General features: G+C 40.7%; 1 protein-coding gene across 1 annotated transcript in view; it reads left to right on the forward strand.

The window, feature by feature from the left end:
- Positions 1 to 337: 337 nt before the first annotated feature.
- Positions 338 to 14,009, forward strand: part of xirp2a (xin actin binding repeat containing 2a) — a 61,449-nt gene continuing 47,777 nt past the window's right edge. Inside the window, exon 1 of the mRNA XM_084713278.1 lies at positions 338 to 746. Within this exon, the coding sequence (XP_084569404.1) occupies positions 534 to 746 (213 nt within the window). The 5' untranslated portion in view covers positions 338 to 533. The remainder of the gene's footprint in view (positions 747 to 14,009) is intronic.

Below are 14,009 nucleotides of genomic sequence, written 5' to 3' on the forward strand. Positions count from 1 at the left end.
AATGTAAGTATCAAGGTGATAAAACAATGTAAAGTGTGTTTGAGATGTTAAAGAGGATTCAGGCTCTCCGGGAAACAGACATTTCAGAATTTTCTCTTCCTTTTTCTCCTTTTTCTGGCATCCACTCTCTCTTTCTCTTCTCCTTGTTGTCTGTCACTCCTTTGGCCTGCTTTCACAACTCATATCTCAATTTGCTGTGCTGAGCCCACATGTGAGTTTACATAGGCTTCTGTGTGTGTATGAGTAATTACAGGGCAGAGGGAGAGAGGGAAAAACTTCCCCTGTGAACTTTTTCTTTTCTCCTCCTCTTTTCTTCCAGACGCTTGCTATGTGCCTGCACAACCCAGAGAGCCTCCCAGTCAGAACCAGGGAGGAAAACCCCAGCAACTGCTGCATCTCCATCTCTGTTCCTCACCCACTCATATCTCCTTCACTTCCTCACCCCTCCTGATTCACCTCACACAATAGACTTCCCCTCCAAGCACCAGCCTGAAGGGAAAAGAGGGGGAGGAAGATTCGGTTTCTCTACAACAATGGAAATTCAATCAGGAAATGGAGAGGAGGTGGCGAGCGCAGTGTCGGCGACCTCAGGCTTCGTTTCCCGTAGTCCCTCTGGGTCGCAGGTAGAGGCATCAGACGATCCAGGGCGCGGAGAGGAGCTGCAGGCTGCTAAGAGGATTGAGAGGTTTGACATCCCACTTGATAGCCTGAAGAGGATGTTTGAGAGGCCTGCTGTGGCAAACACAGTAAGTGAGCCCGCTGTGGATTTTTATTTCTATATTTTTTGTGTGAACTTTACTTTTTAATGCATCGAAACTCCACTTTTCTTCAGGTAAATTGATTGTTACGTAACTGCCATGGCTTGCACTTTGTGCTGAATGTGTCAGATAGACGGATGGGTTCGATGCAACCTGCATTTTAACAAATTGAAAAGCTTTTGAAAAGTTCAAAGAAACTTGGAAATGTAAAGTCAGTAGTGGTGACATGACTGAGGTCATGCCTCCGGCAAAACAGATCTAGTTTCTGAGCGGTGAAACTGTACACTTTGTAGATTTCACTGTTGCAAGCCGTAGTTCTTTATGTAATGACTCTGTTGAGGATCCTATGAGAAGCTTATTTTTATATATAATCGAAGAGAGCACACTTTTAAAAATTAGGGTTCCAAAGAGGAACTCTCTGAAGGGCTTAGGTTCTACCTTTAATCATTTGCTTTTGAATTACCATTTGTTGAAGAAAGGTTTCATGAAGGGTTCTTTATCAGCCAGAAAGTTCCATTAAGAACTCTTTGTCTCCAAAAAAAAATATATATTTTTTTTTTAAAGAAAGAATTCTTCAGGGATTGTTGAAATCCTTGAAGAGCTTTTGTGTCAAGGGTTCTTTGTACCATAATATTAAAGGGTTCTCAGTAGAATGCAATGATTTGCAAATACATTTTGACCTATATTCAGTTGATATTTAACTCTATTGTTTTTAGTTTCAACTGGACATTGATGCCTGCAACATGTTCCAAAAAAGTTGGGACAGGGACATGTTTAACCACTGTGATCCGTCAGCTTTTCTTTTAACAACAGTCAGTAAACATTCAGGAACTGAGGACACTAATTGCTGAAGTTTTGAAAGTGAAATTCTTTTCCTCTCTTGCTTGATATAAGACTTTGAGTGCTCAGCAGTCCAGGGTTTCTGTTGTTGTGTCTTTTGCTTTGTAATGTGGCGCACATTTTCAGTGGAGGACAGATCTGCAGGCAGAACTCTTTTACTACGAAGCCACACTGTTGTAACACGTGCAGAATGCGTCTGGGTGTTGTCTTGCTGAAATAAGCAGGGACGTCCCAGAAAAAGACATCTGGATGGCAGCATATGTTGCTCCGAAACCTGTGTGTTCCTTTCAGCATTAATGGGGCCTTCACAGATGTGACAGTTACCCATGATGCCAATTTGAAATGTGAGTTCATGAGACCACAGCACACTTGTCCACTTTGCCTTTATAAAAGGTTCTCCTATGGGGACAAGCCAAAGAACCCTTTATGGTTCCAGTTAGCACCTTTATTTCTCAGAGTGCAGACAAAACGGCATGTTGCTTATCTCTCCATTTGATCCAGTATGATTCACACGCTAATAATTCTTGGTGTTTTTCCGTCATTTCGTTGACTCTGGCCAGGAGACGTGCGCTCTAAGTGTTTTTCACCAGAGCAGAGGAGGGTGAAGGCCTTCTCTCTCTCTCTCCCGCTTTGTTTTTCCATCTCAGCTGGCTTCTCTCAGAGGAAAATCTAAGTCTGCTGGAAGTGAAGCGGGTCATTATGTGAAAACCTCCCATTTACCAAACGTCTGATGATGAGACGAAAAAGCCCAGATGACCTACTTTTTGCTCCTAATGTGGTTGTGACATCAAATCTAACCCCTCGAAATGTTCCAAGGACAATGAGCTCAGTGATGGTGCTTGGAAACCTCTCTCCTCATTGGATCCAAACTTTTAAAGGGATAGTTTGTATAGTATGAGAGGAGAAGCAGCAGGGAAGAAATTTACTGCTGTGGACAGGATCAGCAGCGAAACGTATTTTAGCCGACTAAAAAAAGAAAATTAATATCAGTTTTAAGTTTAAGAATATCAATTACATTTAAACTGGTATTATTTTTTTTAGGTACACCTTTTTTAGGTGGCTTAAATATATGTAAGTGCTGACTCTCCACAACAGTGCATGCATAGCTTCCTACACAGTTGAGCGCCATCTACTGTACATAATACACAGAGTATCGATAAATAACTCATACAACTGCACTTCAAATAGTCTGTACTATGCCCTTAAATCTTGCAAGAGCCAATGCACTGTGGGGAATGTAGTTCTCGCTGTTTGCCACTGCAGACTGGTGGCACAGATACACACCGGCTGCATCTGTGCAGTGCCACTGGGTTGCTGATATTTGAAACCCTGTTATTTGAGTCCTATTTCGGGGAGCTTTATGGTTAAGCAGGGTTTTAAAAATAGCCTTGTAATTGGTATGTCGGCTGCTGCTGGAAGCAGCGCGAAGCTTCTCCATCAGGCTGGAGAGACAGAGTACAGAGAGACATGGATCTATTAGAATCAAACCACATCTGGCCCCTGTGATGAAAACATTTTACAGATTACTGTGGTTAATGATCCGCATCGCTGAAGGCAAGAGTCAAAGACGGCGTCTTTTGAGGTTTTCTTTTGCTTTTCAGTCCAGCTGTTCAGGCTCCTTATTTTTGTCATCAGACATGTGTGTTTGGGTTACTGGGGTCTGAGCCGTAACAGTCTCAAGAGATAAAAAGCTCCACTAACTCTCTTATTATGGCTCTTTTACATTCCAGTGTGTCATTGACCATTAAGTATAAAACTCCTATCTTCAGCTCACCATTAGAAAAAAACTTTCTCAGCCTTTTGGTAAACAAAGACTCACTGAGCCCTTTGTGTGCTTCAGTGTTATCAGTTTCTCTTTGACAATGGATCAAATAACTGTGTAATGTGAAAGGAAACTAAGATAATTAGCCACAAAGGCAGCTCTGTGGAGCGTTTTAGCATCTTTCAGCTCATCCTTTTGTTTTTTTTGGTCCCTTAAGTTGTTTTGTTTCAGACTCACTGCTCTTATTAGCAGCGTTTCCAACCATAACAGGCAGCTGTTTTCTGTGAAAAAGTTCCAAAGCCCCAGTGTGGACTACCTGCCCAGCACCAACCAGCAGACGGAAACAGCTAACGACTAGCTGGTGAACACAGTGGAGCGTTTAGCAGGTAAAGAGCTGAATATATCCCCCAGGAGCTGGTGGAGACATTCATCACGGCAGAGTGGCATCGTTGTCAGTTCCTTCCGAAACAGTTACAGATCACTGTTGCAGAAATAGTTTTCTGATCTGACAGCACTGGGAGTGGGAAAAGATCAAGATTTGTGTGAAAAGTACTTCCTCATTAAAGGAGCAATATGTAAAAAATTTCCAGAATTTAAATTGAAGACATTCAGAAATGAACATTATCAACACAATGTGAAGAAATCACAGTTAGGACTTTATGCCACAGACGTCTATGCATTGTGGTGCAGAGATATTTACTGAAGTTTGTATGCTAATGAGCTAGCCCTGGCCAGTCCTGCCACTTTATGTCTCAAGAGGTGGTGTTTCCGATCCCCCTGTAGGTTCAGCTGGGAGATGCGAGCAGCGAGACTGTGACTTTCATAAGCTCTTTTATCTTTTTTAGTTTAATAATTAAACAAACTGTACACCTGCTGAATTTAAGCTTCTCTCTTTTACTGAACTAACAGAACTGAACTGAACTGAACACACTTCAAACTCGCAAACACAAAGTAGAACTCAACCTCCCAGAGTCAGAGTCCTGGTTGGAGCTTTTGTAAATCAACTCAGTACTGTATTTCCTGTGGTCAAGCTGGTGCCTGTCAGTTTCAGAGGCTGTTTTCTGTCTTGCTTCAGCCATGTTCATAAAAATAAAATCTCCACCAGTGCATCGAGCTGCAGGTCTGACCAGACTCAGGTTATCATAGGGCCTCTAGCTGCACAGCTAGTAGGTTAGTTACAGCCAAACATAGTTACAGCAAAGAGTATAGTGAGAAGCAGTGGTGATACTCTGGTGATATGCTGCCCCGTTTGTTTGGCGTTGGCTTCGACAGGTGGGCATGTTTTACACGTTGCCCCTTTAAAAGCTTAAGCATCAAGCACTGACTGTTGGTGGGAAATAAAAAAACTTTCCGCTGCGTCCAAGTACAATGTTTTGTTGACCCATTCAACCACCCTAACCTCCTCCCTCTGCGGACTTTGTGGCCCTGTACCGACATCACATGACTTCCTCCTTTACTCCAGACCATTGACTGTAAATAAGGATGGATGATGCATCTCCACTTCCTCCCACTGCACAAAAACGAAGCCAAAATATCCCGGATGCGAGCGCTGCCATCTTGCACTGGTGACATCATTTGGAGCCAGAGGACGCACAGTAGTCTTCAGGATTAGAGCTGTGTTTAATCTCTCTTTTTTAAAATTTCCAAGCTTATATTTACGTCTGTACTTACTTGGGCCTTTGTGTTCCCGAAGGAACATAAGCCATTGACTAAAGCCCTGCATCCCTGCCCTCCATTTCTATCTTACATTTAGTATATATTTAGTCAGCAGTTGATTTCATAAACTGCATATATAAGTTAGTCTCCTCATTCAAGCATGAATTCTGCTAACTTCATCCTTTGTGGAATAATATACTCTGACCTTTTCCTGACATATATCAGCTAATCGACTTGTCCCTTTACAATCATTTCCATCAGATTCATGTTTTGCATTTATTTTCTTCTGCTTCCACATTAACCCCTCACTGTTTAACCCGGGGGAGAGCAAACGATCATTTATCTATATTCTTTTTTAAACAACAAGCTCTCCAGCTGGTCAAAGAGTCTGTGTGTCACATGCTGGCATTGCAACACATGCTGTATCTTGGCATCGTATCATGAGTGCTTACTCTGTTCCTATCTTTTCTTGAAAAAAGGAGCCTGTAGTCAGTGTTAATGGAGCGTACGGGCAGCGTTCCCAGATTCCCAGAGAGAGAGAGGAGAGGACTAGAGCTCTGCAGCCGGCTGGTTATAAAACATGACCTTGTCTCCAGCTCATCTGTAATGCTGAGCTTAATATTTGATGATGCACTGTATTTTTCTTTCTGTGCACCATTTCATTTATTTAAACGGTGCGATGTCATTGGACGGACAGCCATAACAATGACTGATGGATTCCCAGGTGGTCGCTCAGCTGTGGCCAAAAATCCTCAGCGGGGGGAGGGAGGACAGTCGGCCGCACGCTTCCAACAACCGCAGATGTTGAAGTGATGCAACGGTTTATCTCAAGTGCAAAGAGCGTGTTTTTCCGCTTGTGTGGCGGGCCGATCCTCGAGGGACACTGGCTTGTGTTTACAACATCTGTTTGACCTTCTGGTCATGACTGTGCACACACAAGAGAGAAAACACACATACTGATGCACATGCATGAGACAGATGAGGTGAGGTGAAAAAAAAAATCTCAGAAGCTCAATGGCACACACTGTCACACTGACATGAATGCAAATATGCACAAAGAAGGGCCACTAATGAAGGATGTTTGCACTTTGGAAAATGTCCTATTATTTTGCTCCAGCTCATTAAAAAGTCTGTGCATTAATTAGCAGTTACGTAACTTAAACGATTCTGACACCCATGACCTGACTTGGCATTCATTCATGCTGTGATGGCCGCTGTGGGCCAGTGGGTGGCAGTGTAGCATCTGTGAGATTGAGAGCTGATGTTAGAAACCGTCACTATATAGAAGGACGGAGGATAAATGATGCGCTCTTAATCAGGAGTTTATCTCAGTGAGACAATTACTAATCACCTGGTGTTAATTGGAGTTAATTCCTAATGCCTGGAAGGTGTCTTAAAAAGGCTTTTCTCTTGTGTCTGAGGCAGCCAGATTATCAGGATTTGCATAATTGTTGAAATATCTAATTCTGATGTGTTGGGTAAATTTAACACAACATAAAGGAATTTAAAAGGATTTCATACTGTGGGATAAAGACAGTCACACCTGGCTAACAGGATAACATGGTTAAGCAGGGAGAGGGGAACTTTTTTAGGTGTGTTCCCTGGCCTCTGAATGAGCTGTCGACATAAATTCAGACAGTGGCACTAGAGGTCTGGAATGCTGCCTTGGTTTATTTTCATAACTATCGTCACTGTCACTAACTCCCCCTCATGTTTTTTTATGCGTCTGGCTGAGCAGACTGAAAAGGTACTCGTCACGGCCTGTTTTCAAAAAGGCCGTATTCAATTTAAAAGATCCTAAATGGAGTAATGGATTAGCCTTTTCATATGGTCCGCTTCTATATCTTTTTTTGAGTCACCTTTCTCCTGCTTTTAAGCAAAGAGTGTGAATTCCGTCACTCTGCCGTGCTGAAAAATCGCACTTTAAAGTGTCAAATGACAGGCTGAAAGATGGGAATGAGACATCCTTTTTGGCTAATAGTGAACCATTTTCCCCATAAAAAAAAAAAGAAATCAATCAATATGCGCCGCCGTTCCTAAACGCACTTAATTAAATCTTAAATAAACTAAAAGCTACAGTGTGTCTGCAAGAAATTGATCCAGACTTGATGAGGACACCGGCGTCCTCATCAAGTCCATTGAGCTCGTAAAAATTCCATTAACTTTTACCAGGCATCTCTTTCGTCTCAGTTTCACAGATTCAAATCTTTTAATGGAGCTGGCAGCGGGGCTGTGTGTGTGTGTGTGTGACGCATTGCTAGTCTGTTGTGTGATGATGACTTGTTGCTCACTGCCTTGGCTCTGAAAATAGTTGCACTGTTACGTGGTTTGCCAAACACAGCTTTGAAACTCCTGCTTCATCTGACTCATTCAAATACCTCAGACTCATTTGCCTACACTGTAAAAAATAAAGTATTTAGGATTTTTTGCACAGTATTTATATATTTTTTAAATACATAATAACAATAACAGAGAAAATAGGCTAAATATTAGAGAGAGCAGTTTATTTTAACTTAAAAAAATAGTGTGCAAGGTGCCTAAACTCATTATTTCAAGTCAAAAGACAAAAGAAATAGTTGTTTATAAGTTCTGAAGGGCTCTGAAAATACTATAGACACTAGAAATTGATAGAATTGATTTGAATAAATAAAACACATTTAGGTGAAGTTGACTGAATTTGAAAAGACAAGTTGAGATAATTTTGTAATGATTCAAAACACATGAGTTGACTTGAGTTAAAATGATCAATAAGATATTAAGTTATCTTCAGTCACACGGACAGAATTTGAGATAACTTTGTAATGATTCGATAGAAATGAACTTTTCTTGTCAAATAAACTTGATATTAATTTAATTACTTGTGGGAAAACATGTTCAATTAGCTCAAGATATTAAGTCTGCTAGTATACTGATGATGCTTTTTTACAGTGGCGTTCCTTCTGCGTATGGATTCGACAAATTGAATCATACATGAAAGTCGGCTCTGTATTGCTGTCAATACTTGTTAAGACAGCCGTTTTTTTCCCAGAGGTATTGTGGTAGTATGTGCATATTTACTTCATCGTATGATAATCCATTCCCATCACTGGGTAATGAATGCATGTCTCCGGGCCTTTTTCCATACAGATTGTGGTGTGACTCAGATTGTCTTTTTCACTAACGCGGTTTGACACCCACAGCCTCACAAGAGCATATGTGTTCAACAATTAGTCAAAGACCTCAAGGCTTCCTTTTTCAATCATTTATTATGGCACTATGTCATCGCAAGTTCAGCACCACGCCATCTCTCATCTCTGCCATTCATGGCAGAAAAGAGGAAGCAGTCTCCAGAAATGGCTTCCCATGCAAATCTTCTTGGCTGTGAATCATAAAGCTCGATCATTATACCTTTCGACTGGAGCAGAGAAAAACAGAGACACGACGAACAATGAGGAAACAGTTTAATATGGCTGAGAGTCTACAGCCCTGCAAGCAGCTCTGTGAGCTCTGAGCTAAACACACCGGTAATCAGTAGTTTTTATAATTTTATTAAAGGTAAGGCCATATCTAAATTATTTATCTTATCTAAAGTGCTTACTTTTAGGTTTTCTCTGTTTATCCAGCCTTTTTCTCTTTGCATGTATTTTAGAAAGTGTTGACCTTCATCTGATTTCTGCACATGAAATAGTAACATTTTGGCATTCGGTACTCATTAGCTCTGCACTGTTGGAAGAAACCGGTCTCAGTTGTTTCATTACCTGTTACAGGTGCTGGAACGGCCGGGGAAAAATGTCAGGATGCCGCATTATGGCGTCATGTTAGTATTAATCGATGGAAGCAGCAAACAAAAGCTCCTCAATAAGCGTTTGTTGTACATCAAAAACAAAGAAAATAATTTGGATTTCTTGTTTGGCCACTCATTGTGCTTGAAGAGCACAACAAGTGACACTCAGTCAGTGTCAAAATGCCTGTAGCTATTTAAAAACATTAGATTTCAGCATGTGAAAGGATTATTTTAGCACCCTGTATCAACCAGAGAGGAAAAGTTATGCTGAAAAACTCGCTTTTCTTGGAAACATGATCCCACTGAATGACCAAACATTAAATATTTATTTTACAACTTATATTTACAACTGTTTTGTTGACTCACTGGGTATCTTTGTTAAGGTTACTGATTAACCTGACACAGACCAAAGCCAGGTCTTTCATAGTTTAGTTAGCTTCAACTGCTACAGTTTGTCAGGATAAATTAGCTACTGTAATTTAAGCAGTCAGGATCCCACAGTTTTCTCATTCTTCCAGCTGCTACCTCCTGTCTTATTGCCTGGAGGCTCCGTTTTTGGTTCGGCAGTTTATAATAAGGTAGTTCTTATCCCGCTGGTCGTGTATCCAACCACATGGCGGCTTTTTGACGTTTTTCTGCGGTTTGCTAGCAAATGTGAAGTGAAAAAGGCACCGTCAAGCAATACAAAGTCAGTGAATTGTTTTTCCCTCTGGTGTCGATGGGACTTAATTGTGCTCTGTTTCTATGAGTCCGAATTTGATGCATTACAAGTTTGATAAAAAATTGGAATTGATTGTTTTAGCCATGCTAGCAGCTCTTTGAGGTTGAGCCAAATACTGACATCAACAATGCTGACATGCTGATTTTTGACAGGTATGAGATTTACTATGGTCTCCAGTTTAGTTTAGTGTGTTAGCATGCTAATATTTGCTAATTAGTACTAAACACAGCTGCATACAGCTGAGGCTGATGGAAATGTCATTAGTTTTCCTGAGTCATCGCCAAAGTTATTACGAGTCAACTGGTGGGGAACATCAGTGTTTGTAACAAATTTGGTAACGCCTCATTTTACAGATTACAGTTTTAAGTACAGTTTCCTAATAATTTCCCCTGAATTTACCTTTATTTGTGCGTAGGAAAACAGAGACAAAGTCATGCAATTTCTTTTATTTATTTGGAGTTTAATTAGTTGTGTTGACGTCATCAGTAGTGGTTGATTTCCTGCAGAGTTCCCTTTAAAAAAGCTTCATGTAAACTCAAGCTATCATTGAAAACTTTTTTTTAAAGCCTGCGAAACCATTTATGTGTTTTTCCTGCAAGTCTTTCGAGGAAACTCTAACAAAATTATCAGTAAATTTCAGACCTGAAAAATACAGCGTTAGGCCAGATTTCATGGTAATCCGTGAAATAGTTGTTGAGACATTTTGCTTAAAACCATGAACCTCAGTCTGGCAGTGGAACAAAAGTCAGCGTGATTCATCCTCTGGGAGCCTGACTGCACAACATTTTGTGTGATTGCTGGGACATTTCAGTCTGGTACAAAGTGATAGGCCATGCAGGTCACATTGGATTTAATATGTATGCTAAGGTGATGTGCAGTTCATCCACATGCATGAGGTCGCATTACACATTTGCACAATTATAGATTTAAATCCCCAGAATATCAACGAGGCATGCAGCATGTCAGCCGATGTCAGAGCCGTGGTTCGTGTATATTTGGAGAGGCTGAAAACAGAGCCGGATCCCGGGCCACTTCAGAGTCGTCATGTATAAATAGTAGTGCCTGGTGATGTTGGCAATGCTCAGTGAACATTAAGAAAGCACGGAGCCTGATGAAAGAGACTGAAATATGATTTACATTCAGTGAGCATAGGGCCATATTGTGAAAGAGAGGGCTCAGAAAGTGGATGGGAGGGGATGGCCGAGAGTGAGGAAGATGGAGATTGATAGGGAGTGATAGAGATTCAGAGTGAATCAGCAGGAGTGTTAAGAGGGAGAGAATCAAAATGAAGAGCGAGTTCATATTTTAGCAGGTAAAGCAGGTCAGACTCTGATTAACAAATTATATTCATGTTTCAATAATGATAAGCTTCATCAGGCCCCACTTCTGGGCTGCGCAATCTCTCACGCTGACCTTTTTTTTTTTTTTTACCCTTTTTCTCAATTTTCTCCTTTCCCACAACTTTTCCCTCCCTGGAGACAAGCACATGTCTGTCAGGTTTCAGTTCTGGTTAAGAGCACTGATAATCAGGGGAGAAAGGCCCAGAATACAGAATGAGGAGCTCTGCCACAGGCCACAACATAGAAAAACTAAATATGTGAGCTCATTAGAACCCATACATATTAGTGGGATCATATGTCAGTGTGTTCATATATTCACTGACCTTATCTTATCTTGGTTTATTGTACATTAAGGTCAAGACTTCCATTCATGCACATGCCTACACGAGTTAGCATATGTTAACATGTATATAGCTATAGTATGTTAAATGGATAGTTTGGATTATTTGATGTAGGGTAAAATGTTTTCACTGCTTTACTTTGTCATCAGACAGCCTATTCCAACAGGAAACTGCTGTTACACAAACCAAATAACAGTCTCAACAAACAACCAAAATCAAAATCAGTAATTTTACCTCACAGGACACAGGAATTGCTGATCTATCACTGCCTCTATCTATTAGTTTGTTTGTGTCATTATGTGACTTTGGTGTTTTAAAGCATTTCAGCAGATTCACCAAAGTCACAAGTTAATGCAAACAAACTAACCAGTCGAGGTAGCAGTAGACCAGCAGCTGCTGTGTTCTGTGACACAAAATTGTTGATTTTGCCAATGGAGTTTGGCTGGTTTGGAGAGAGTGATATTTGGCTTTTATAACAGCAGTTTCCTGTCAGAAAAGGCTGTCTGAGGGTAAAGTAAAGTGGTGAAAATATACTGAATATAGTGCTGTACTATGGATAACCCCACTTCAAAAAATCCCAACTATCCAGCATTGCAACAAGTCAACTTCAATAAACCCAATCTCTCCCTTTAATGTAAATTGGCCTCTACATCAGTAATTGTGTGTATGTAACAAATGTCACATTTATACCGCCTTTATGAAATGCACAATTGTGAAATATTATAAGTTTGTTCCATAAATGCCGATATATCTATTTTCTGTAAAGGCCAAACACACCTCCAGTCTGCCTTAATGGCCTCTTAATGTCCCTCTTAGTTTCAGCACTCAATACACACAGGGAGTTTCAGCAGCCAAGCTTTGAAACTCAGAATTATTGGACGTCTGTCAAGCTTTAATTTATCTGCTGCCCACTAGATCTGGGTCAAATTTGTCATTTGCAAATGGACCCAGTTGGGCAAGCTAAATGACTCTCTTCTCCTTTAACAACTTCAACCCCGGAGTGTCCCTGAGCAAGGCACTTAACCCCGAAGAAACGCAGGGTCAAGCACACAAACCCAGGCTAAAAGCTGTTGGGAGTTTAGCACCAAGTGAATGTCACAGAAAACATTATGTCTTGTATGGTTGGTGAGTGAGTCAGACTGATATTCTCTGTCTTTTACTGCTCAGGCCTCGTCACACCAGAGCACATAATCACAATGGATCCACGAGCTTGTACATGATTTCAGTCATTTGTTTTATTGAAAACAGGAAGTCCTTGCTACCCTGCACACTTACTAGCTTACTTGCTATGACTGTCCGCAAACTGTTCCTGTTTTGTGAAGCAGTTAATAACAACAGAGGAAGTTTAAATGAGCCTATATGGTGACACACAGCCTCCTGCATTTTTGGACTCTCCAGCTCTCTCTTCCCTCAGATGTCGGCGGTGTTACAGCGGCTTGCTATTTGTTAATGGCACAAATTTGTGGGTCAAAGTTGACCTAAGTTGAACCACGCTCTCAAAGATTTACTTAGACCCCTCAAGCGAATCCATCGACTGTGGCGATTTCATTGGAATGAATTGATTTCGCAGCAAAACTTCGACTTGATAAATCCTGGTGTGACCAGACAGACCTTTAAAATGACTGGAGCAGAGTGTTAGTTCAGGCAGAACTCTGAGATTGTGCTTATGTTAGGTGATTGACATCTGCTGTAATGTCAAATCATACTCATGCAGGTGAACACTGCACTCATTATAACCTGAGACTCTCACTCAGCCTTATGTAGTGTACCTTTATACTGAATCTAACTGTAGCCTATAACCATTTGCTATCAAACTCTTTGATATGTGTCTCTGATTTAAATCCTCTTCATTGGAAATTGGAAATAAATATGTATGTTGCCGCAATACTAGACAATCCCCTGCCTTCAGCAAAGATGAGGAGTGCTAGTAATGCTAAAAATAGCATCAGGTTTAACCTCCAGCTGCTCCAGTGAAGCTGCTCAGTAGCCAGCAGTTGGCAGCTGTGGCTTGACTCTGTGAGGTTTGGTTTTTGTGCACCAGTTTTGGGAAATGTTTGCCAAATACAGCAAACAAAAAGTATTTTGGTATCAGATTCCTGTGACTAAAGGCCTGGTTATAGCATTTAAAACAGAACGATTCACTGCGATTTCAGTTGATTAGCTTAGCATAATGTGATTTCAGAGTTTCTTGTTAGCTTAGAGCATAAACAGAACAACAGGGACAAAACGGAGAGAATCTGCTGAGCTGTTGTGGCTGATTAGCATTGGCATTAATCAGTTTGCTATTGTCAGCAAAATACTAACTAACTAGCTTTGGTTTTCTTTTCAACATAGATTAGCCCAGCACACAGCAGATCTAAGTACAGGAAGCAGGAAAGGAGAAAGCAGACTGAGGTTCCAGGGGGTGCCAAGCTTGCTCAACTGTTATTGGAGCAAAATGCAAAATGTGGCTCAATAGGTTGGTTCAGGCATGTCATATTTCCTTTCACAGGAAGAAAACGTGAATGAATTTTCATATGAGAATAAAAAAAAAAAGATATTTTGTATTTTTGTGGGATATATTAGGATTTAAAAGGCATTTTTCACTTCACCCTGACTTTAATACAGCAACTGTCACAATATAAATTGTCCTGAGTCAAAATATTCATTAATAAAATATGCCACCCATGTTTTTACCTCGCTCCATGAATCAAATGTTTAAAGGAGTGAAAAATAAATAACAGAAACCACTGCAGTGTTCATCAAGCAGACACAGGAGGAGGATTTTGACAGGACAGAACCACAAATACAGCTGATGGAAAACTCTGTCTAAATGTTGCATCATGTAC

The sequence above is a fragment of the Lutjanus erythropterus genome, chromosome 24 (assembly GCF_056507025.1).
Source record: "Lutjanus erythropterus isolate fLutEry1 chromosome 24, fLutEry1.hap2, whole genome shotgun sequence".
Classification (NCBI taxonomy): Eukaryota; Metazoa; Chordata; class Actinopteri; order Lutjaniformes; family Lutjanidae; genus Lutjanus; species Lutjanus erythropterus.